This window comes from Bos javanicus, chromosome 17 (genome assembly GCF_032452875.1).
Source record: "Bos javanicus breed banteng chromosome 17, ARS-OSU_banteng_1.0, whole genome shotgun sequence".
NCBI classification, from domain to species: domain Eukaryota; kingdom Metazoa; phylum Chordata; class Mammalia; order Artiodactyla; family Bovidae; genus Bos; species Bos javanicus.
In genome coordinates this window covers 7869792-7896961 of record NC_083884.1, presented here as the reverse complement: position 1 = coordinate 7896961, position 27170 = coordinate 7869792, and the positions used below count along the sequence as shown (strand labels likewise).

The following is a 27170-nucleotide window of genomic DNA, read 5'->3' as shown; positions in this document are numbered from 1 at the left end:
AACATGCAGGTGCTTTTTCAAACTTCTATTTTGTTTTGAGTTTACTAACCAACTCTTTTTTCTCCTCTACTGGCCTCCTTTTTCTTTTTTTCTTAAATTGTGGTAAAATATTCATAACATGAAATTTATCATTTTAACCACTTTTACATGTACAGTTCAGTGGCATTAAGTACACTCAGGTTGTCAGGCAACCATCACCACCTATCTCTAGAACTTGTTTCATTTTGCAAAACTGAGACTCTACACTCACTAAAGAAGTCTCCATTCCTTATAACACTCGACTCTTCTAAATGCCTTATATGAGTGAAATCATACAATAGTTGTCCTTTTGTGAATGTCTTGTTTCACGTAGCATGATGTCTTCAAGGTTCATCCACATTGCAGCACGTGTCAGAAGTCCCTCCCTGGTTAAGGGTGAACAATATTCCCCTGTATATGTGTACCACCTTCTGTTTATCCACTAATCCATCATGGATACTTGGACTGCTATCATCTTTTGGTTACTGTAAGTAATAATTCCATAAATATGAAAATGGGTATACAAATACCTCTTCAAGTCTTAGCTTTTCTCTTGGGTACATACTCAAAACTGGAATAGCTGGGGTCATCCCTGTGGCTCAGGGTAAAGAATCTGCCTGCCAATGCAGGAGATGCGGGTTCCATCCCTGATCTGGGAGGACCCCGCATGCTACGGAGCAACTAAGCCCCTGCGGTAAACTACTGACCCTGTGCTCCAGAGCCTAGGTGCCACAGCTACTGGAGCCCGTGCTTTGCAACAAGAGAAGTCACGGCACATGGGAAACCTGCGCCCCGCACCCAGAGGGCGGCCACCGCTCACCACAACTGCAGAGACGTCTGCGCAGCAACAGAGACCCAGCACAGTCAAAAGTAAATGAAATCATATTTAAAAAGGGAATAACTGGATCTTAAGGTAATTCCATTTTTTTTATTTTGAAGGAACTGCCATACTTTTTTCCACATCAGATTTACAAGTTTACATTCCCACCAGCAGTGCACATGGGTTCCAATTTCTCCAAATCTTTACCAATACTTGTTATGTTAGGTTTATTTATTTTTTAATTAAAGCCATAGTACTCAGTGTGAAGTGGTATCTCACTGTGGTTTTGATACACATTTTCTAACATCAAGTAGTGTTTGAACACCTTCTCATCTGCTCATTGGCTATCACTATAACTACTTTGAAGGACTGCCGAGTAAAACTCCTCACCAATTTTTGAATCGGATTGTTTCGGTTTTGTTCTATATTCTACATACTCATCCTAGAACCAAAACAATAAGGTTTTCTTTTGAAAATAAAAACTCTCCTTTAAAAGTGAAACAGGAGATATACAAACTTCTACAATTTCTTACCACAAGCACAGAAACTTACCATAATCACAGAAAACTAGCCAATCTGATCACATGGACTACGGTCTTGTCTAACACAATGAAACTAAGCCATTATACGTGGAGCCACCCAAGACAGATGGGCCATGGTGGAGAGGTCTGCCAAAATGTGGTCCACCGGGGAAGGAAATGGCAAACCACTTCAGTATTCTTGCCCATGAACAGTATGAAAAGGCAAAAAGATAGGATACTGAAAAATGAACTCCCAGGTCAGGAGATGCCCAATATGCTACTGGAGATCAGTGGAGAAATAACTCCAGAAAGAACGAAGGGATGGAGCCAAAGCAAAAACAACACCCAGCTGTGGTTGTGACTGGTAATAGAAGCAAGGTCTGATGCTGTAAAGAGAGGTACCGCATAGGAACCTGGAATGTTAGGTCCATGAATCAAGGCAAATTGGAAATGGTCAAACAGGAGATGGCAAGAGTGAACTTCAACATTTTAGGAATCAGTGAACTAAAAAGGACTGGAATGGGTGAATTTAACTCAGATGACCATTATATCTACTACTGTGGGCAGGAATCCTTTAGAAGAAATGGCGTAGCCATCACAGTCAACAAGAGAGTCCGAAATGCAGTACTTAGATGCAATCTCAAAAACGACAGAATGATCTCTGTTCGTTTCCAAGGCAAACCATTCAATATCACAGTAATCCAAGTCTATGCCCCAACCAGTAATGCTGAAGAAGCTGAAGTTGAATGGTTCTATGAAGACCTACAAGACCTTTTGGAACTAACACCCAAAAAAGATGTCCTTTTCATTACAGGGGACTGGAATGCAAAAGTAGAAAGTAAAGAAACACCTGGAGTAACAGGCAAATTTGGCCTTAGAGTACAGAATGAAGCAGGGCAAAGGCTAATAGAGTTTTGCCAAGAGAATGTACTGGTTATAGCAAACACCCGCTTCCAACAACAAAAGAGAAGACTTTACACATGGACATCACCAGATGGTAAATACCGAAATCAGACTGATTACATTCTTTGCAGCCAAAGTTGGAGAAGCTCTATACAGTCAGCAAAATCAACAGTGGGAGCTGACTGTGGCTCAGATCATGAACTCCTTATAGCCAAATTCAGACATAAGTTGAAGAAAGTGGGGAAAACCACTAGACCATTCAGATATCACCTAAATTGAATCCCTTATGATTATACGGTGGAAGTGAAAATTAGATTTAAGGGACAACATCTGATAGACAGAGTGCCTGATGAACTATGGATGGAGGTTCGTGATATTGTACAGGAGACAGGGATCAAGACCATCTCCTAGAAAAAGAAATGCAAAAAAGCAAAATGGCTGTCTGAGGAGGCCTTACAAATAGCTGTGAAAAGAAGAGAAGAGAAACACAAAGGAGAAAAGGAAAGATATACCCTTTGAATGCAGAATTCCAAAGACTAGCAAGAAGAGATAAGAAAACCTTCCTCAGCGATCAATGCAAAGCAATAGAGGAAAACAACAGAATGGGAAAGACTAAAGATCTCTTCAAGAAAATTGGAGATACCAAGGGAACATTTCCTGCGAAGATGGGCTCAATAAAGGAAAATAATGGTATGGACCTACAGAAGCAGAAGATATTAAGAAGAGGTGGCAAGAATACACAGAAGAACTGTACAAAAAAGATCTTCATGACCCAGATAATCACGATGGTGTGAACACTCACCTAGAGTCAGATATCCTGGACTGTGAAGTCAAGTGGGCCTCAGAAAGCATCACTACAAACAAAGCTAGTGGAGGTGATGGAATTCCAGTTGAGCTCTTTCAAATCCTGAAAGATGATGCTGTGAAAGTGCTGCACTGCAGTGGCCACAGGACTGAAAAAGGTCAGTTTTCATTCCAATCCCAAAGAAAGGCAATGCCAAAGAATGCTCAAACTACCGCACAATTGCACTCATCTCACATGCTACTCAAGAAATTCTTAAAATTCTCCAAGCCAGGCTTCAACAGTACATGAACCGTGAACTTCCAAATGTTCAAGCTGGTTTTAGAAAAGGCAGAGGAACCAGAGATCAAATTGCCAACATCCACTGGATCATCAAAAAAATGAGAGAGTTGCAGAAAAACATCTATTTCTGCTTTATTGACTATGCCAAAGCCTTTGACTGTGTGGATCACAATAAACTGTGGAAAATTCTGGAAGAGATGGGAATACCAGCCCACCTTCCTGCTTCTTGAGAAATGTGTATGCAGGTCAGGAAGCAACAGTTAGAACTGGACATGGAACAACACAATGGTTTCAAATGGGAAAAGGAGTACGTCAAGGCTCCTTTTTGGTGACAAGGTATATTGTCACCCTGCTTATTTAACTTATATGCAGAGAACATCATGAGAAACGCTGGGCTAGAAGAAACACAAGCTTCAATCAAGATGGCCGGGAGAAATATCAGTCACCTCAGATACGCAGATGACACTAGCTTTATGGCAGAAACTGAAGAAGAACTAAAGAGCCTCTTGATGAAAGTGAAAGAGGAGAGTGAAAAAGTTGGCTTAAAGCTCAAGATTCAGAAAACTAAGATCATGGCATCTGGTCCAATCACTTCATGGCAAATAGTTGGGGAAACAGTGGCTGACTTTATTTTCATGGGCTCCAAAACCACTGCAGATGGTGACTGCAGCCATGAAAAGACACTTACTCCTTGAAAGGAAAGTTATGACCAACCTAGACAGCCTATTAAAAAGCAGAGACATTACTTTGCCAACAAAGGTCTGTCTAGTCAAGGCTATGGTTTTTCCAGTAGTCATGTACAGATGTGAGAGTTGGACTGTGAAGAAAGCTGAGTGGTGAAGAATTGATGCTTTTGAACTGTGGTGTTGTTGAGAGTCCCTTGGACTGCAAGGAGATCCAACCAGTCCATCCTAAAGGAAATCAGTCCTGGGTGTTCATTGGATTGACTGATGTTGAAGTTTAAACTCCAATACTTTGGCCACCTGATGCGAAGAGCTGACTTATTTGAAAAGACCCTGATGCTGGGAAAAATTGAGCGCAGGAGGAGAAGGGGACAACAGAGGATGAGATGGCTGGATGGCATCACCAACTTAATGGACATGAGTTTGGGTAAGCTCCAGGAGTTGGTGATGGACAGGAAGCCCTGGCATGCTGCAGTTCATGGGGTCACAAAGAGTTGGACACAACTGAACGACTGAACCGAACTGAACAATTTCTTAGTTCTAAGTACTATACCTAAATACTAAGTTCATTTGAAAAGATCCTGATGCTGGGACAGATTGAGGGCAGGAGGAGATGGGGACGACAAAGGATGAGATGGTTTGATGGCATCACTGACTCGATGGACATGGGTTTGGGTAGACTCTGGGAGTTGGTGATGGACAGGGAGGCCTGGAGTGCTGCAGTTCATGGAGTCATAAAGAGCTGGACACGACTGAGCGATTGAACTGAAGTGAACTGAAGTACTGTAACAGGCACCAAAAATAGAGAAATTAAAAGAACTAAATCTTTCTATTCAATGATTTCCCTTAATAGGAAACACAGAGAAGAACATGTAAAATTATCATAAATTATGTAATGCATTAGAAAAGAAGAATATAGAGAGTACTGCACAAGTACAAAATTTTTGATGATGGGAAAAGCAATAGCAAAGGCACCAAAGGTGAAAGAGAACATGAAGCAACATAGGATCAGATGGCTATAGCAGAGACATGGGGCAGAGGCAGAGAGGTGCTGGTCAAACAGGCAAAGACTAGGACCTACACACCACTGCTGTCATGACATGGGGCAGAGGCAGAGAGGTGCTGGTCAAACAGGCAAAGGCTACGACCTACACACCACTGCTGTCATGACAAAAATGTTGACCTTCCTGCTGACACCCCTGGTGACTACTTCAACTAGACTGTGTAGAGAAGCAGACTGTACCCTGTGGATGCAGATGAAGTTACTCCTGGATATTCCTAATATTGTCAAGCCAGGACAAGAGGGTACACCTGAGACAGGCAAAGAAGGGAACACTCTTCCTTCGACATCAAAAAAGGGGAAATCCTTGGATTCTGCGTGGAGGACATGGATACTGTGAGTAAATTAGAGCCTATCTTGTAGTAATCTGTGGAGAGTAGGCAGTGATCCTCAGACTCAGGCTATAAATTGCTTAGAGCCTGTACTTCTGATGTGATTGGGTACTCAGTAAAGCTTTACTTAAATACTTCACTAGAGCCTAAAACAGATTTAAAAGAGTTAAGGGAAGGGACTATGTACAATCTTAGAAAGAAGAAGTCTCATGTTCTGAGAACTCCAGAGTGACCTAGAAGGATAAGGGAGCAACAGGGGCTCGGGGAACAGGCAGGGGAAAGGCAGCAAAGAACCTCCAGGTTAGATCTGTAGAATATATAAACACTCTTCAGGTATTGGTAGAAATTTCTAAGAGTTTTAGGAAAAAGACTGGACTTTCCGACTGTCTGAACAGATGGGAGCAGGGGTACAGTGTTCCTTTTACATTAAAGGAATATTTTTCGCTTCTAAATTTTTCATGCTCCTAAATTTAACTGGAGGAATCAGTTTCAACTCATGAAGTACTTCATCTTAGTTTTTCTTTCCTAGATCTTTCGGAAGGGGCTAGAAACAAAGACAAATCTAGCAGCAACCCTGAAATAGGAAATGGCAACCCACTCCGGTACTCGTGCCTGCAAAATCCCATGGACAGAGGAGCCTGACAGGCTACAGTCACAGAGTCGAACACGACTGCGTGATGAGCATGTACCTGCGACAAGGACAGTGGGCCCAACTGTGTGTTTCACAAACATTTCCCTGGAAAAGGACTCCCACTAGGGCTCCTTAAAGAAATAAATGATACTAAATACGAGAACTGGGCCAGAAAATGTGAGGGTTAAGACTAAAGCACCTTGTTATATCAGAGACCATGGAAGTTTTCAGACTACTAAGATTGTATCAAAACAATGCAGGAACAACTTGAAGAAACTCCCCGTGATCAAAGCAGGAACAAGTGATCATCAATGAAAATACTAACTGCAGTGGGTTGAAACATCAAAACCACTTCAGTTTTGTGTACAAATTCATAAAGATAAATATTTTTAAATTAGGTTTCTTTGGAGGGTGCTGGGAACCAATTCATTGTTTTAAAAACTGATATATATAAAGAAATGTTTATCCTGCCTTTCCAATGTTATGTACCATTGAAAAACTTAATAACAGATGAAGGGATGTCATCTCTTTAGAAAATGGTCCCAAATAATACATGAAATAAAAGTGATAGAATTTAAATACCATGATTTTGCAATGCCTACTGAACTAATGAGTTCTGGCATTAAACATGACAAAAGAAAAGTAAATTAGAGGGGTTTCCTGCTGGCGCAGTGATGAAGAATCCGCCTGCTAATGCAGGAGGCATAGGTTCCATCCCTCGTTCGAAGATCCCACATGCTGTGGGGCAACTAAGCCCAAGCACCAAAACCCTTCTCCCTGTGCTCCAGAGCCTGGGAGCCACAACGACCGAGCCCATGTGCTTGAGCTACTGAGGCGCTTGTGCCCTAGAGCTCGTGCTGCACAAGAGATGCCCCTGCAATGAGAAGCCCAGGAACCAGGAAAAGAGCAGCGCCCACTTTCCGCAACTAGAGAAAAGCGCACGCAGCAACGAGGACTCAGCACAGCCACAGTAAATAAAATTATAAAAATAGCAAATTATATATTACATGTCCTTTGACAGAAGAGTGCAAAAGTTTCCTATGAAGCAGTTTTGCTAAAAAAAACCCTAATCTGAATTCTATAAACCTCTGGAATCAACTACCAATTTACAAGGAATATAGGAGACAATGAAACCTGTAGATTATGCCACACAGATGCAATAAGCAAAATCCACACTATGAAAAAATCTACAAGACAATATACTTCTTCAACTAAAAAATCAGGGGGGGGGAAATAGATGAAAGAGAATTCCACAGAATAAACAGACTTAAATGCAATGTGTGGTTCTTGTTGGATCCTGACTGGAATAAACAAACTAAATACAATTTTGAAAGCCTACTGGCTATTTGATGATATTAAGAAAGTATTGTTAATATTTTTAAGTTTACTAATGGGATTATGGTTGTGCTCTGCAAAGTTTTTAAAAGTATATACTGAAATATTTATGAATGGAATGATATGCTGTCTGAAATTTGCTTCAAAGTAATATGGGAAAGGGGAGAGAAAATGAGAGTAAAGATAAAATAAGAGGAACTACAAGGTGATAATTAGTGAAGTACAGTGATTGATACATGAGAATGCACCTGTTTTGTCTACTTATTATTATTCTGTTTGGTCTCCTTTTGTATATGCTTGGAATTCTCCATTATAAAAAGTTAAAAAGAAAAAAAGAGGCATATAACCTCATTTTGTAATAAAAAATGATTCAGGGTATTCCATTTATTGATAATTTATGACCAAAAAGGAAAATTCTTAATGATACTTGAAGATATGAGAAAGGTTTATATAATAACCATTGTGTATCAATATATGTGGTAAATTAGGGGTAGTTTTTATTTTCTTATGTATGTATTTCACATTTTAAAATGTAATACAGTTAAAATTAACTTTTTAGAACTTGGAGGAAATGTCATGTATATTTTATTATTTAATTCACTTAATACATTTATTGTACTTAATAATACACGCTCTCTACTTGGCAAGAGGGAAATAATGGTAAACAATGACACAAGAAGAACCAAAACAACGAGGTAAAAGAATTGTGAAATGCAGGTCATTTCAGATGCTTTGACAGAGGAAGGGATCAGTAACAGTCTCTATGAGGTAGTGGTCCTGAAGGGCTGAGAGGGTCAGCCATTCACAAAGCAGAGACGAATGTTCAAGGCAGAGGAAGCAAAGTATGGAGGTAAGAAAGAAGCATTCTGTAGTCAATGATAAGCCAAGAAAGGTTTAAGTACTGAATTTGTGGAATTCAAAATTTAATTGCCATCAAGGTTATCATGCATATTAAATTTCTCTTTTAAATTTGAGAATAATGAAAATACATTTAAAAGATAAATATATTAAAGTTATATTAAAAAGTTTTTTAAGGTGTTGTGAAAATAAAGATAATCAGATTTCTTTTTATATGCAAGATAATATATAACATTTTACACATAGTATTTCAGATGAACTAAGAAATTACCTTGGACAAATCTCTGAAGTTACTTGGCAAAGTAAGATCCAGTTCTTCCGATTCATAATTAGTAATGACCCATGGAAACACAGGATACTGATTTAAGTCATTGTAAGTCCGTCCTAGAAGAGAGAAAAAAGTCATTCTTAATTTAGAATAGTAACATGATAAACATTCTGGAATATATTTTATTAAAAATAACAAGAACAACAATTTCTGAGTGCCAAACACTGTTCCCAGTGCTATCATTTATTCATTATTTCATTTAATTTTCACAATAACTCTATGAAAATAGGATCACCCCATTTTATAAATAGAAAAGTGAGGCACAAAAGTTTATGTAACTTGCCCCAAATCATGGAACTCGCAATGGTTGAACTATATTTAAATCTAGATGCTCTGTACCCATGCTAATATTCTTATAAATTCCACAGCTATTTGTATTAATTGAAACAAAAATAATCTTCACTAAGAATTTAAAAAACAATTTCCTATCACATAAGAGTTTTTCAAAACCAGAATCCTTTCTCTGCCATTAATTAACTAACCAATCAACCAACCAACTAATAAACCAAGTTCAAGTGACTTAACCCCTGTGGGCATTCATTAGTCACCTGTAAAATGATGAGGTTATTCTAAATAACTCTGAAATTCCTGTGAAAGCTTTCAAATTCTATGCCCCTTTGAATATAATTCATGGCATCATCGAGGCTGCTTATTTAATTCCCAAATGATGCCACACAATCTTCTATGCTTCTTCTAAATCAAAGACATTCAATGACACATTCGGGTCTATTAACAATATGAATAAAGCAAAGGGTGAGGTAGCCCATCCATGTAGAAACAGCAGCTTTCTGAATATCACCTCTTTAGGGAGGCAGGCTCAGTAGGTGACATCACTGTTTCCAAAGTAAAAACACTGCCCCCACCATTTTATTAGTCTATAACCTATATTTAGCTAGATTTAATGTGAACAAACTTTTATGGCTAACATATAAGGGAGATAAATATATTAATATTGCTTGAATTCCTTTCTTACAGTGTATTCTATCCCCTTCTTTCTTTCACAGTTCTCAAATATATACGGATGTCATATCAACATACAGCTGAGTATTACACTAGCTCTCCACACAGATTCTCGGTATCTAAGCCTTCCTCATGATTTGATGTTTTTAGCATTTTATTTCATTCTATTCATCATAAGCTTGAGGCCTGGAAACAGTCTTACAAAATATGAATAATAAGATAATTTTAATTCAGATGTAATTATCACACTTCATATTTCTGTCAGTTTTAATTTCTCCCAGAAAAAAATAAATGAACTTAGTAGCAAAAAGCAGCCTATTTTGATATCCCTTTTCTCTTGCATTTTTCTCTCCTTCTGATTGAGATCTTATCATCAGTAAACAATAAAATACTTTTGTTATCCTATATGCTTAAAAAATCAAGTTTATTGTACCTACAATAAAAGAGTACATACCTGCTCATTGTCAACAGACTCTTGTTAATTAAGTTAAATTCAATATATAACTACTGAATGCCTGTGCTTAGTCACTCAGTCGTGTCCAACTCTTTATAATCCTATGGACTGTAGCCCAGCAGGCTCCTCTGTCCAGGGGGATTCCCCAGACAAGAATACTGGAATGAGTTGCCATGCCCTCCTCCAGGAGATCTTTCCAGCCCAGGTAAGATCTAGGTCTCCCGCACTGCAGGCAGATTCTTTACCATCTGAGCCACTAGGGAAGCCCAAGAATACTGGAGTGGGTAGCCTATCCCTTCTACATGGGAACTTCCCAACCCAGGAATTGAACCGGGGTCTCCTGAATCGTAGGCAGATTCTTTACCATCTGAGCCACCAGGAAAGCCCAATCTACACCTAAGGTTCTCATTTAATCTCCAACCATTCAGTCCTTAAACTCTTTTGTTTATTTTGAAAATGAACTCCTATAAAGTAACTTGTAGGTTCTGAGATGCTAAAGCCTAAGGCATGACCTGTATTCATTCTGAATTCCCCCTCACCTCTGAATCACATTTGATACAGAGGCCTACACTTTTCCCTCTCCCTCTCCTGTTGTGTCTCAAGCCATTTGTTTCAACTTAGTTCTCCTACTAAATCTATAATTTCTGGGATCACTGATCCTCTTCTCTTCCTTAACAACTTTCCTCTTTCTTTTTGTCCTGCTCAAGAGCAGGCCCCAGACCTTATCTCACTGCTTTCTGCATCATCTGGCTTGGTAATCTCATCTCTATCTCTTGGTGATTAGTCTCTATGCAGATGAAACCCAATGTCTTTCTCTAAGTTCCAAATGCCTTCTATACTTCAGCATCTCTTTTTGATATATTGTATGCCTTGCTAGCACAGTAAAATCATCATCTTTCTCTAGATCAAATTTTTTCCTTCTTTTTCCTTTAATAGCACCACGGTTTCCCCCATGATTTAGAACAGAAGCCTGGAAGTCTTTTCTGACACTTTCTTCTCATTTACTCTCAGCATTCAGTCCTCTGGATGGCAGATGGTTTGTACCTTGTAAATTCTTGTGTTATCTAATCCTTTGTTTTAATTCCTACTGTCACCTCTCTAATGCAGGCCCTCATTACTTTTTATGTGCAACTGCCTCCTAACTTTTGCTCTCTACCGAGACTCCCTGCACCCTTCTTTATCCTTCATACTGCTCCAACTTTTCATACAGCTCTGATATTGCTCATTTGTTCAGAAACTGTCAAAAACTTCCCTGTGAATTGACTGCTAATTCCTCAAATTGAGAGAAAATCTTTCATAATGAATGTCTCCACACAATCTTTTTAGTTTTCATTTTCATCATACCTTTATGAATATATGTACACACACAATATACTAATAATCATTCTTTAGCTATATTTCATTTTTTCCTCATCTTTGTATGTTGCTTATGCTTTCAGCTTTACATAGAATGACTCCATTCATATGCATACTCCAAATAATCTAATAGCACAATTAATAACTTATCATTTGAAATAAATCAACATATGGGCTTAAATTACCTGCTATTGTGTTGAGAAACATCAAGTACTCAAAGTTTGAAATCTCCCTGTGCTGCCATCGCTGGGTCATATTAGAAGCTTTAAAAAGTTGACGTGGACTAGCTAATGAGATACGCCTGCAAGAAAAAGAATTTGATGTGGAATCAATTTAAACTTAAGATTAGTTATATCAATAATAAATCATGACTTCTGGGCTCATTCGAATTGATGTATTTATATTAATGAACACTAGAGGTGTTTCAATCTACAATTAATGCTTAAACAAATGATTTGGATGAACCACAGGTCTATTATCCATGTTCTATTCATTAAGGTAAGCTGTCATTACAAAACCATTATAATAGCTAGCTCTATAAATTGATTAATAACAGTATGATTAATAATTCACTGCTTTACTGGTATAAGAGCTATTATAGTTACTAAGAAATACATATAAAATTGTATACACATCTTTATCAGTTTTTATAGTCATCTCTTAAAGAAAACATATTTGTACATTATTAATTTAAACATCATGTTTTTCATACCTATTGTAACAGAGGAAAGAGGATTCACTCTTCAGGTGTCTATTCATCAGTTGGGATAAAGGTAAGAGAAACTATTTTTTTATATACCCTAACAATATACCAAGTTTTCTATTTTCTTAATGTAATATAAATACAAAAGGACATAACTGACCAACACTAAGTAGCAGTGGGAAATAGGTGGCAGGATTAAATACATTTGGAGCCCAGAATCTCAGAGAAGTATGCTGTCCTAGTTCTTCCTACCACTAAGGACAAGATACCTATTTTTTTTCAAGCTTAATTTACAAAGGTGTAATTTACATACCATAAAATGTATGCATGTAAGTGTACTATTCAATGCGTTTAAAGTAAATGTCTAGAGTTGTGCGATTATTACCACAATGTATTTTGGAACGTTTTAATCACCACAACAAGTCGCCTTGTGCCTATCTAGAACTAACGCTTAATTCTACCCCTAGCTCTAGGCAACTATCAATCTGCTTCCATCTGTATGAACTTGCCTTTTCTGAACATTTCAGACAAATGGAATCAAACATCATGTTATCTTTCGCATTAGGTTTCTTTCACTAACCATAATGTATTTCAGATTCATCACTGTGCCAGCATGTATAAGCAATTCATTTCTTTTGATTGCTAAGTAGTATTCCATTGTATAAATACAGAATACACCACATTTTAAAAATTCATTCCCCAACTGATGGACATTTAAATTATTTCACTTTTTAGTTTTTATGAAAAATGCTACTAGGAACATTCATGTATATGTCTTTGATAAACATACGGTTGTATTTCTTTGGGGTAGATTACTGGGAGTGAAACTGCTGGGCTGTACGCTGACTTTAACTTTATGAGAAACTGCCAAATGGTTTTCCATTATACATTCCAACAAACAATGCATGATGTTTGAACTTTTCCACATCTCTGCCAAAATTTACTATTGTAGGTAGTTTTGATTATAGCCATACTAGTGAGTATAAACTGATATCATTTTAATGTACACGGGTGAATTTCTTTTCATGTGTTACTTAGCCATTTACTTTCTTTGAGGAAATTACTATCAGATCTTTTCTTCATTAACCGGGGGGCTTCTTTCATCCTATATTGAGTTGTAAAAGGTCTCTATACATTCTGGATGCAGTTCCTTTACTAGATATATGATGCACAAAAATTTTCTCAGTCTGTGGCTTATCTTTTCATATATTTAAGTGATGCATTTAAAGCACAAACATTTTAAATTTTGATTAAATCCATTTTCTAATTCTTATGAACAGTGTGTTGACATTCATTTTCTTGCATGTGACTTTCCAATCATTACAGCAGTATTTATTTAAAGATTACCCTTTCCTCATTGAATTGTGTTGGCAACTTTGTTAAAAAGCAACTGACCATAAATGCAAGGGCTTATTTTCTTTATTCTTAACGTAGTTTCATTAACTTATACGCCTATCATTGGATAAATAGCACACACTTTGATTATTGTGGCCTTATGGTAAGTTTTGAAATCAGATAGTTTAAGTTTTCTAATTTTGTTGTTTTTTTCAAAATTGTTCTGGCAAATATAGATTCATTGTATTTCAGCTGAATTTCTCCCAAAAAGTGTACTAAATTTTGATAGGGATTGTATTAAATTTATAGATCTGAGGAGAGTTGACATCTTTATACTGAACCTTCTGATCCATGAATATGGAACATTTCCATCTATCGATGTTGTCTTTAATTTCTAACAGCCATTTGTTATGCATTTTTCATTGTAAAAACTGTACATGTCTTTGTCATCTAGGAAAAAGACATTTCTAATCTGGATGCCTTTGCCTTTCCCCTCCATCCCTTCCTTTCTTATCACACAGGCTGAAATCCCCAATGTAATTTTAATAGAAGTGCTGAGAATGGAAGACATTCTGGCTTTCCTGACAGTAGGGGCAAAGCATTCAGTCTTTAAACAGTAAGTACGGTGTAGTATGGGTGAAGTATGGGACTTTTTGGTGGCTGCTGCTTACCTGTTTATCCTGTATTCTATTAACTATGTGCATAATACTTATTTTCAGATTTAAACCAATTTGAGTTCCTGGGATAAAACCCATATGGCTACCTTATAATCCTTTTTGTATATTGCTGGATTTGGTTTGGCAATATTTTATAAAGCATTTTTGTGTATGTTCATTAGGGTTATTAGTCTATAGTTTTTTTCTTGTGAAATCTTTGCCTGGCATTGATAATAGGGAAAAGATGGCCTCACAGAATGAGTTGGTGAGTGTTTCTTCTGTATCTTCTGAATGAGTTTGTGAAGGGTTGGTATTTTTCTAATTTATCTATTTAATAAGATTCATCAGTTAACCCATCTGGGCCTTGACTCTTCGGTAAGATTTTTGAATTCTAATCCAATGGATCTGTCACAGGTCTATTCAGAGTTTTAATTTCTTCTTGAGAAAGTTTTGGCAATTCTGACGGTCCAGGAACTTGTCCATCTCATCTCAATTATCTTAATTTGTAAGCTGATATTTCCTGCTAATGTTTTTAATTTCTACACGGTCAGCAGTCCAGTCCCTTCTTCCATTTCTGACTTTGCTAATTCATATTACCTCTTTTGTTCATAGTTAGGCAAAGTATGTCAATTTTATTGAGCTTTTCAAAAAATCAGCTTTGCAAAGTTCTAACCTGTTACATGTCCACAAATTCTTTGCTATTTTCTCTTTAAGAGAAGGAACTTGATTCTCCTGCCAAGGGGCCTGGGCTGTATTTAATAACTCTCCTGAAACAAATAAGATGTAGCAGAAATGATGGCTTGTGACTATCAAGAGCAGGTCATAAGAAGACACTGGGGCTTCTACCTCATTCTATCTGGGATCAATTGCTCAAAGTCATGAACTCACTCAAAAGCAGCCTATGGCGAAACAGGTTTGGCACAGACCAGAGTCCTACTGCCACAGGGCGTGGGAGTGTACCAGCTTACAAACTCCTCTAGCCCAGGATGACTACAACTCCTACTGATATTTTGGCTATTATCTGTTGGTTCTATATCAGTTGCAGTTAAAAGAAGATACTAAATAAAAAACCTGATTAAACACTAATCAAAAACAGCCCAAATCAATACAAAATTAGGTATGTTAAAAGTAAACTGCAAGTTTCTACTGCTAATGCATTTCAATCAATATAAAAATTTCAGTGTTAAGTCTCTTCCTAGTTCTTAAATTAGCTAACTGAATTGATGAAAATTAACAACTACTAAGAAATAAAACAGGTAATGATCCTGCTTTTTAAATACAGACAACTGGCTAGCACACAGGAAAGAACGATATAACCTGACACTCTTCCAATTCCCTGTACTGGGAGAGATGCTTTGGCATTTTAACATTCCTTTCACATAGTTATTAAGTTACTTTGAACAATATAAATGCTAGTTATTAACTCCACATGTATATACAAAATTAATATTTGAACTCTGATTTATCGGAGGTTAAAGATAAAAGTTTTAATTAAATATATTGCATGAAAAATCCTTAACATATGGATTTGATATTGAAATCAACAGAAAAAATTGAAACAAATATGACATAATAAAGCAAAGTCTAATCATTTTAATCAAAATGATAAAAAGTTTAATGATTTATTATACATATTAAGTGATGGTACATTTGAAAATGGGTATGAAATAAGCACTTCTGTAACTTAGGTATTTTAAACATGCAGAGCCTCTTTTTCACTGATCTTTGCTGGGATAAAACATAATATAATAACATCTACCAAACTTAAATGTATGGTTTAATAACTTTTGAATATACCTGTTTCTGTAACCAATCATCATAGAAACACTCCAAAAAGCTAAGTCCTTTGTCCTAGTTCCTGGTAACCAATGATCTGCTTTCTGTCACTATACGGTTTTGCTTCTATAACAGTCTCATATAGATAGAATCATATAATTTCACATTATTTCTCAATCACTTCATGTAAGGAGAATCATAGCCCATGACGGCCATGATGCCTGTAGCAAACAGCTTTGTTTACTAATGATTCTGAGACTCATCCATGCTGCTGAACATGTCAGTGGTCAACTCCTTTTTATTTCTTTTGAAATTTGTTTTATATCTTTTAATTAGATAATAAAAGTAGTGCATCTACATTTTTATGAATTGGAAAAATAAAGATTTTGGAAGTAGATAAATTGAAACCTTAAATTCTATAATGTAGAGATAATTGCTGATATTTTTTAATTGAAGTGTAGTTGATATACAATATTGGGTTAGTTTCAGGTATATAGCAAAGTGATTCAGTTATACATATGTAAATATTTTTCATATTATTTTCCATTATATGTTAGTATAAGATACTGAATATAGCTACCTGTGATATTCAATAAATCTGTGTTGTTAATTTTATATATAGTAGTGTGAATCTGTTAATCTCAGGCTCCAAATTTATCCCCCCATCACATTTCTGTTTTGGTAACTGTAAGTTTGATTCTTATGTTTTTGAGTCTGTGTTGCTGTTCTGTAAATAACTTCTGTATAGCATTTCATTGCATGGACGCACTACAATCTACTGATCCATTTACAGTTGATGGACTAGAAATGTTTCAATTTGGGACTACATGAATAACACTGCTATTAATATTTGCTTACAAGTGAATGTGTGTACATACATTTTCATTACTCTCTATAATCACCTAGGAGTGGAACTGACAGGACATAAATTAAGTATATAGTTAACTTAATAAGAAAACTGCCAAATTTTCCAAGGTGACTATACAAACTTGCATTCCTACTGGCATGGTTCTTGAGTTTCTCACGCTGTATACTGATTTCACACTATTTATCTATTTGTTTATAAAACTCAGGTGTACCAATTTCTTTAAACTGTGTAAAATTCATCCTTTTTAGGTGTACAACGCAATGAGTTTTGCCAACAAACACAGTCGGGTAACACCACAAAGTCAAGACAGGAAATATTTCCATGTTATCAAAAAGTTTCCTCACACTCTTTTGTAACTAATAGTCCCTTTTCAATTTCAATCTCTTGAAACCATTGATCTGATTTTTGTCCAAGTAGTTTCACTTTTTCCAAAATGTCATATAAATGGAATCACACTATACACAGATTGTATACACAGTATACAAGCACAATATACAAACAGTTGGCTTCTTTCACCTAGCACCATACTTTTTATTGTAAACTTCTTTATTTTATACTGGGATATAGCTGAATAACAATTTTATGACAGTTTCAGGTGGACAGCAAAGGGACTCAGCCATATGTATAAATGTATCCATTCTCCCCCAAACTCCCCTTCCATCCAGGCTACCACATGACATTGCCACATTCCACGTGCTATACAGTAGGGCTTTGTTGGTTATCCACTTAAATATAGCAGTGTGTACATGTCCAACCCAAACTCTAACTATTCTGTTCCCCTATCCTTTCCTTTGGCAACCGTAAGTTCATTTGCTAAGTCTGTGAATCTCTGTTTTATAAGTATGTTCATTTGTATCATTTCTTTTTAGATTCCACATATATGGGATGTCGGGCTTCCCTGATAGCTCAGTTGGCAAAGAATCTGTCTGCAATGCAGGAGACCTTGGTTTGACTCCTGGGTCAGGAAGATCTGCTGGAAAAGGGATAGGCTACCCACTCCAGTATTCTTGGGCTTCCCTGGTGGATCAGCTGGTAAAGAATCTGTCTGCAATATGAGAGACCTCGGTTTGATCCCTGGGTTGGGAAGATCCCCTGGAGAAGGGAAAGGCTACCCACTTCAGTATTCTGGCCTAGAGAATTCCATGGACTGTATAGTCCGTGGGGTTGCAAAGAGTCAGACATGACTGAGCAACTTTCACTTTCACTTTACAGGGGATGTCATACAATAAATTTATCCTTCCTGTCTGACTTACTCAGTATGACACTCTATAGGACCATCCATGTTGCTGAAAATGGCATTATTTCATTCTTTGTAATGGCTGAATAATACTTCATTGTACGTATGTACCACATCTTCTTTATCCACTCCTCTGCAAATGGATATTTAGGTTGCTTCCATGAACAGGGTTGCAGTGAACACTGGGGAGCATGTATTCTTTCGTTTCATGTTTTTCTCTACATATATGCCCAAGGGTAGGATTGCAGGGTCATATGATAGCTCTTTATTTAGGTTTTGAAGGAACCTTCATACTGTTCTCCATAGAAGCTGTGCCAATTTACATTCCCACAAACAATATAGGAGTGTTCCCTTCTCTCCATACCCTCTCTGGCATTTCCTGTTTGGGGACTTTTTGATGATGGCCGTTCTGACCAGTGTGAGGGGAGACTTCACTGTACTTTGATTTCCATTTCTCTAATAACTAGCAGTGAAGAACATCTTTTCATGTACCTCTTGGCCTCCTGTATGTCTTCTCCAGAGAAATGTCTATTTATGTCTTCTATCAATTTTTTGATTGGGTTGTTTCTTTAGATACCATCATACTTTTAAAATTCATTCGCGTTCTTCTATAAATTGGAGATTGTTCCTCTTTAATGCTGAGCAGTATATCTTGTTGTATGGATGAACATACCATAATTCGTCCATTCACTAGTACATGACCATTTTGGCTAGTCCCAATTTGTTGTTCATAGCTGTATCAACATCTATGAATAGGTCACTGTATGAATACACATATTTTCATTTCTCTAGGGTAAATGCCTTTGAGTGAAACTACAAGGAGATAGTTCATGCATGGGATCGTCTGAAGAGGTCCACATTATATTCATTACCTCCATCATAGTTCCAGGTCAGTGCAGTTCAGTCGCTCAGTCGTGTCCAACTCTTTGCAACACCATGAATCACAGCACGCCAGGCCTCCCTGTCTATCACCAACTCCCAGAGTTCACTCAGACTCACGTCCAAGAAGTCAGTAATGCCATCCAGCCATCTCATCCTCTGTCATCCCCTTCTCCTCCTGCCCCCAATCCCTCCCAGCAGCAGAGTCTTTTCTAAGGTGTCAACTATTCTCATGAGGTGGCCAAAGTATTGGAGTTTCAGCCTCAGCATCAGTCCTTCCAAAGAAATCCCAGGGCTGGTCTCCTTCAGAATGGACTGGATGGATCTCCTTGCAGTCCAAGGGACTCAAAAGAGTCTTCTCCAACACCACAGTTCAAAAGCATCAATTCTTCAGCGCTCAGCCTTCTTCACAGTCCAACTCTGACATCCATACATGACCACTGGAAAAACCATAGCTTTGACTAGATGGACCTTTCGTGGCAAAGTAATGTCTCTGCTTTTCAATATGCTATCTAGGTTGGTCATAACTTTCCTTCCAAGGAGTAAGCGTCTTTTAATTTCATGGTTGCAGTCACCATCTGCAGTGATTTTGGAGCCCAGAAAAATAAAGTCTGACACTGTTTCCACTGTTTCCCATATATTTCCCATGAAGTGATGGGACCAGGTGCCATGATCTTCGTTTTCTAAATGTTGAGCTTTAAGTCAGCTTTTTCACTCTCCTCTTTCACTTTCATCAAGAGGCTTTTTAGGTCCTCTTCACTTTCTGCCATAAGGGTCGTGTCATCTGCATATATGAGGTTATTGATATTTTTCCCAGCAGTCTTGATTCCAGCTTGTGTTTCTTCCAGCCCAGCCTTTCCCATGATGTACTTTCTATATAAGTTAAATAAGCAGTGTGACAATATACAGCCTTGACGTACCCCTTTTCCTATTTGGAACCAGTCTGTTGTTCCATGTCCAGTTTTAACTCTTGCTTCCTGACCTGCATATAGGTTTCTCAAGAGGCAGGTTCCCATCTCTTTCAGAATTTTCAACAGTTTATTGTGATCTACACAGTCAAAGGCTTTGGCATAGTCAATAAAGCAGAAATAGATGTTTTTCTGGAACTCTCTTGCTTTTTCCATAATCCAGCGGATGTTGGCAATTTGATCTCTGGTTCCTCTGCCTTTTCTAAAACCAGGTTGAACCTCTGGAGGTTCACGGTTCACGTACTGCTAAAGCGTGGCTTGGAGAATTTTGAGCATTACTTTACTAGCGTGTGAGATGAGTGCAATTGTGCGGTAGTTTGAGCATTCTTTGGCATTGCCTTTCTTTGGGATTGGAATGAAAACTGACCTTTTCCAGTCCTGTGGCCACTACTGATTTTTCCAAATTTGTTGTCATATTGAGTGCGGCACTTTCACAGCATCATCTTTCAAGATTTGAAATAGCTCAACTGGAATTCCATCACCTCCACTAGCTTTGTTTGTAGTGATGCTTTCTAAGGCCCACTTGACTTCACATTCCAGGATGTCTGGCTCTAGGTCAGTGATCACACCATTGTGATCATATTGGTCATGAAGATCTTTTTTGTCCACTTCTTCTGTGTATTCTTGCCACCTCTTCTTAATGTCTTCTGCTTCTGTTAGGTCCACACCATTTCTGTCCTTTATCGAGCCCATCTTTGCATGAAATCTTCCTTTGGTATCTCAAATTTTCTTGAAGAGATCTCTAGTCTTTCCCATTCTGTTGTTTTCCTCTATTGCTTTGTGTTGATCGCTGAGGAAGGCTTTCTTATCTCTTTTTGCTATTCTTTGGAACTCTGCATTCAGATGCTTATATCTTTCCTTTTCTCCTTTGCTTTTAGCTTCTCTTCTTTTCACAGCTATTTGTTAGGTCTTCTTTTCACAGCTATTTGTTAGGCCTCCTGAGACAGCCATTTTGCTTTTTTGCATTTCTTTTCCATGGGGATGGTCTTGATCCCTGTCTCCTGTACAATGTCACAAACCTCCATCCATAGTTCATCAGGCACTCTGTCTGTCAGATATTGTCCCTTAAATCTATTTCCCACTTCCACTGTATAATCATAAAGGATTTGATTTAGGTCATACCTGAATGGTCTAGGGGTTTTCCCTACTTTCTTCAATTTCAGTCTGAATTTGGCAATAAGGAGTTCATGATCTGAGCCACAGTCAGCTCCTGGTCTTGTTTTTGTTGACTGTATAGAGCTTCTCTATTTTGGCTGCAAAGAATATAATCAATCTGATTTCGGTGTCGACTATCTGGTGATGTCCATGTGTAGACTCTTCTCTTGTGTTGTTGGAAGAGGGTGTTTGCTATGACCAGTGAGTTGTCTTGGCAAAACTGTATTAGTCTTTGCCCTGCTTCATTCTGTACTCCAAGGCCAAATGTGCCTGTTATTCCAGGTGTTTCTTAACTTCCTACTTTTGCATTCCAGTCCCCTATAATGAAAAGGACATCTTTTGGGGGTGTTAGTTCTAAAAGGTCTTGTAGGTCTTCATAGAACCATTCAACTTCAGCTTCAGCTTCTTCAGTGTTAGAAGAGGTCTGACAGAATGTGGTCCACTGGAGAAGGGAATGGCAAACCACTTCAGTATTCTTGCCTTGAGAACTCCATGAACAGTATGAAAAGGCAAAATGATAGGATACTGAAAGAGGAACTCCCCACGTCACTAGGGGCCCAATATGCTACCGGAGATCAGTGGAGAAATAACTTCAGAGAGAATGAAGAGACGGAGCCAAAGCAAAAACTACACCCAGTTGTGGATGGGATTGGTGATGGAAGCCAGGTTTGATGCTGTAAAGAGCAATACTGCATATGAACCTGGAATGTGAGGTCCATGAATCAAAGCAAATTGGAAGTGGTCAAACAGGAGATAACAAGAGTGAACATCAACATTCTAGGAATCAGCGAACTAAAATGGAGTGGAATGGGTGAATGTAACTCAGATGACCACTATATCTACTGCTGTGGGCAGGAATCTTTTCGAAGAAATGGAGTAGCCATCATAGTCAACAAAAGAGTCCGAAATGCAGTACTAAAGATGCAATTTCAAAAACGACACAATGATCTTTGTTCATTTCCAAGGCAAACCATTCAATATCGTGGTAATCCAAGCCTATGCCCCGACCAGTAATGCTGAAGAAGCTGAATGGTTCTATGAAGACCTACAAGACGTTTTAGAACTAACACCCCAAAAAGATGTCCTTTTCATTATAGGGGACTGGAATGCAAAAGTAGGAAGTCAAGAAATATCTGGAGTAACAGGCAAATTTGGCCTTGGAGTACAGAATGAAACAGGGCAAAGGCTAGTAGAGTTTTGCCAAGAGAACGCACTGGTCATAGCAAACACCCTCTTCCAACAACACAAGAGAAGACTCTATACATGGACATTACCAGATGGTCAACAACAAAATCAGAATGATTATATTCTTTGTAGCCAAAGGTGGAGAAGATCTATACAGTCAGCAAAAATAAGACCAGGAGCTGACTGTGTCTCAGATCATGAACTCCTTACTGCCAAATTCAGACTGAAATTGAAGAAAGTAGGGAAAACCACTAGACAATTCAGGTATGACATAAATTAAATTTCTTATTTTTATACAGTGGAATAAGAAATAGATTTAAGGGACTAGATCTGATAGATAGAGTGCCTGATGAACTATGGATGGCGGTTCGTGACATTGTACAGGAGACAGGTATCAAGACCATCCCCAAGGAAAAGAAATGCAAAAAAGCAAAATGGATATCTGAGGAGGCCTAATAATAGCTGTGAAAAGAAGAGACGTGAGAAGCAAAGGAGAAAAGGAAAGATATACCCATTTGAATGCAGAATTCCAAAGAATAGCAAGGAGAGATAAGAAAGCCTTCCACAGTAATCAATGCAAAGAAATAGAGGAAAACAACAATACGGGAAAGACTAGAGATCTCTTCAAGAAAATCAGAGATACCAAGGGAGCATTTCATGCAAAGATGGGCTCGATAAAGGACAGAAATGGTATGGATCTAACAGAAGCAGAAGATATTAAGAAGAGTTGGCAAGAATACAAAGAAAAACTATACAAAAGAGATCTTCATGACCCAGATAATCATGATGGTGTGATCACTCACCTAGAGCCAGACATCCTGGAATGAGAAGTCAAGTGGGCCTTAGGAAGCATCACTACAATTGGAGGTGATGCAGTTCCAGTTTAGCTATTTCATCTAATTAGCTATTTTGTCTAACCTAAAAGATGATGCTGTGAGAGTGCTGCACTCAATATGCCAGCAAATTTGGAAAACTTAGCAGTGGCCACAGGACTGGAAAAGGTCAGTTTTCATTCCTATCCCAAAGAAAGGCAACGCCAAAGAATGCTCAAACTACCGCACAATTGCACTTATCTCACACACTAGCAAAGTAATGCTCAAAATTCTCCAAGCCAGGCTTCAACAATACATGAACCATGAACTTTCAGATGTTCAAGCCTGTTTTAGGAACCAGAGATCAAATTGTCAACATCTGCTGGATCATCAAAAAAAGCAAAAGAGTTCCAGAAAAACTTCTATTTCTGCTTTATTGACCATGCCAAAGCCTTTGACTGTGTGGATCACAATAAACTATGGAAAATTCTGAAGGAGATGGGAATACTAGACCACCTGACCTGCCTCTTGAGAAATCTGTTTGCAGGTCAGGAAGCAACCATAAGAACTGACATGGAACAACAGACTAGTTCCAAAAACGTAAAGGAGTAGGTCAAGGCTGTATACTGTCACCCTGCTTATTTGTATGCAGAGTGTATCAAGAGAAACACTGGGCTGCATGAAGCACAAGCTGGACTCAAGATTGCCGGGAGAAATATCAATCACCTCAGATATGCAGATGACACCACCCTTATGGCAGAAAGTGAAGAGGAACTGAAGAGCCTCTTGATGAAAGTGAAAGAGGAGAGTGAAAAAGTTGGCTTCAAACTCAACATTCAGAAAACAAAGATCATGGTGTCCAGTCCCATCACTTCACGGCAAATAGATGGGGAAACAGTGGAAACAGTGACAGACTTTATTAAGGGGGGCTCTAAAATCACTGCAGATGGTGACTGCAGCCATGAAATTAAAAGATGTTTGCTCCTTGGAAGAAAAGCTATGACCAACCTAGATAGCATATTAAAAAGCAGAGACATTACTTTTCCAACAAAGATCCATCTAGTCAAGGTTACCGTTTTTTCAGTAGTCACGTATGGATGTGAGAGTCGGACTACAAACAAAGCTGAGCACCGAAGAATTGATGCTTGGAGAAGACTCTTGAGAGTCCCCTGGACTGCAAGGAGACCCAGCCAGTCCATTCTGAAGGAGATCAGTCCTGAGTGTTCATTGGAAGGATTGATGCTGAAGCTGAAACTCCAATACTTTGGCCACCTGATGCAAAGAGCTGACTCATTTGAAAAGACCCTGATGCTGGGAGGGATTGGGGGCAGGAGGAGAAGGGGACGACAGAGGATGAGATGGTTGGATGGTATCACCGACTCAACGGACATGAATTTGAGTAAACTCCAGGAGGTGGTGATGGACAGGGAAGCCTATGAAACTCCAAAACTGCTTATCTTCCCATCAATATGTGAAGTTCCAGTTACTTTGCATTCTTATTAGCTCTTCTTATTATCATTTTTTAAGAAGTCATTCTAATAGGTGTGCCATGGGTTCTCACCATGGTTTTAAAATGATATATCATCATTTCCTTGATGACTAATGATGTTTGGTATCTTTTCATGTGCTTGCTATTTATATCTAGTCTTTGCTGATGTACCTGCTCAAATCTTCTTTTTTTTTTTTTCCAAACAGATTGCTTGTCTTATAATTAAATGAAAGAGTTTCTTATATATCCTTTATATAAATCCTTTATCATGTATAAGTTGTACCAGTATTTCAACCCAGTCTATAACACACCTTTTCATTTTCTTGAGTATCTTTTAAAATGATATGTTTTTAATATGAAAGGCCAATAAGTGGTTTCTTAAAATCTTACTTAAGAAGTTTCTGCCCAACACAAGGTCACAAAAATTTCTCTCCTATGGTTTCTTTAGGAAGTTATACTTTAGCACTTATGGTTAGGTTATGTCATACTTGAGTTAATTTGAGTTAACTTATGTTACATTTTTAGTTAATATGTTACATTTTGAGATAAAGGGTGAGGTAGGTTTTTTTTTTTTTTTTTGGTTTGTCTTTCTGTTTCTCTGTTTTTGTTGAAAAAAACTATCTTTTCCCATCAACATATCTTGATACCTTTGTTGAAAATCAAATTGCTCATTTATGGATGGGTCTATCTCTGGACACTATTATATTCCATTGCTCTGTAAGTCTATTTTACAAAAATGTGAAACTCTACCAGTGAATGTAATTTTATATTAAGTTTTAAAATCAGATAAAGTCCTCCAACTTTTTCCATTTCAAAATTGTCTTAGCAATTCTAGATATCTGCATTTCCACTTAAATTTTAGAATCAGCTTGTCAATTTCTCCAAAACAGTCTTCTAGAATTTTGGATAGGTTTGTTTTGAACCTATAGATCTGTTTGGAGAAAACTAACATCTTACTTACATTGAGTCTTCCAATTCATGAACATGGTATAGTACAATTTTCCATTTTTAGGTTTCTTACAAACTGTGTTTGTAGTTTTCAGTGAACAATTCTCAATATATTTGCAAATATACCCATTGTTATTTAATTTTTTATATTATTTAAACCATATTTTCAGTTTCCAATTGTTCATTGCTATATAAGAATAAAAGTATGTCTGCTGCAAAATAGGTAAATTCATTTATGAGTTCTAATAGCTTTTTCCCTTTTTGAAAATTTTTGCAGTTTCCTCAGTAATTTCACATTAAGTATATATACTAATAAAGACAGTTTCACTTCTTCATTTTCAATCAAGATGGTCTTTAATTTCCTTTCTGGAAAGGCTTTTTGTGGATTTGGAATTCAGGTAATGCTGGCTTACAGGATTACTTGGGAAACTTATCCTTCTTTTCTATTATCTGTAAGAGTTTTCCGAGAAATTGTGTCACTTCACTAAACATTTGATAGAATTTGCCAGTGAAACCATTTGAGCTAGGTATTTTCTCTGTTAGAAGGTTTTAAGCTACAAATTCAATTTCCTCAGTAAAGTTATTAAAGCTATTCACTTTCATTAGTGAGATTTTACAGTTTGTATCTTTCATGGAATCTGCCGATTCATCTAAGTTGTCTAAATTTGTTCGTAATATTTCCTTATTTTTTAAATATCTATAGGATCTGTAGTGATATTCCTTCTCTAATTCTGATATTGGCATTTTGTGTCTTTTGTCATAAGCCTTATATAGATATTTACTACTCTTATTAATCTTTTCAGAGAAACAATTTTTCATTGCATTGATTTTTCTTTATTGTTTTTGTTTCCCTTTTCACTGATGTTCTGATTTTATTGCTTTCGTTTTTCAGATTAGTTTCATTTACATTTGTTCCTCTTTTTTGAGCTTCTTCGGACAGAAGTTAAGTTGACTCAAAATGATACACTAACAATTACCATTTAAAATGAAGCATAAAACAGAAGGTCATGCATTTCAAAACAAATTAAAAAATATTATTACAGATTATTTTCCATATTTTTTTCATATAAAACAGTACCTGGTTTGAGGCAATCCAAAACTGGTTCCAATGCCAACATGAGGTAGATAGTTAACCACTTTCTTTACCGTTGCAGGGTCTGGGAAGTTGAACATTATAGCAACTAGGAAAAATAATTTTTAAAAGTCAGAATGAAATATGGGTGCCTTTCTGAAAAACTGATTTCTTGGAACAGTAAAATGCTTACTCTTAGTTCAGGTATCTACTCAATAGAAGTTTTATAGTATTAGTTTTATCACAGCATATATGAAGTTTAAGCATTAATACGCTAGAGATGATTATTTTTTTTTTACTCATAGAATGTTCCTTCTCTAAATACTGTCAGGACTAATAACTATTGTTGCATTAATGTAACACGAAGTTGAGATTTTATCCAGCTACAATTCTGAATTTACAAAGTTGAATTTTGGCAAGTTAAAAATATACCTATAAATTTCTATAAAAAATTTAAGATTATATACTTAACAATCTAATATACTTAACCTATAGCTACTAAATTGTCAGTTGTATTTACTTCTAATCTTCAACTTAAAAAATATTCTCTTGTAATTTATACAAATTCTTGTATTTTCTTGTAGTTTATGTAAATATTATATAAACATATAATACAGTGCTTTTTGTTTATGCTTTTATGTTCACATAATCCAGAACAATGTGTGACCTGAAGAAAATTTTTCCTCCATGGTCAATAATCAAATGTTTTTTAATCATTTTTATTTGAATAATTACATACTTTGA

The 27170-nt window shown here is 37.1% G+C and overlaps 1 protein-coding gene across 7 annotated transcripts in view; it reads right to left on the bottom strand.

Moving 5' to 3' along the window:
- The window catches only part of LRBA (LPS responsive beige-like anchor protein), a 753999-nt gene that overhangs the window by 202006 nt on the left and 524823 nt on the right, over positions 1-27170 (bottom strand). For all 7 annotated transcript variants that reach the window (XM_061384015.1, XM_061384012.1, XM_061384019.1 and 4 more), the window contains exons 42-44: positions 26433-26535; positions 11529-11644; positions 8517-8629 (exon numbers count right to left, since the gene is read on the bottom strand). In XM_061384015.1, the coding sequence (XP_061239999.1) occupies positions 8517-8629; positions 11529-11644; positions 26433-26535 (332 nt within the window). The remainder of the gene's footprint in view (positions 1-8516; positions 8630-11528; positions 11645-26432; positions 26536-27170) is intronic.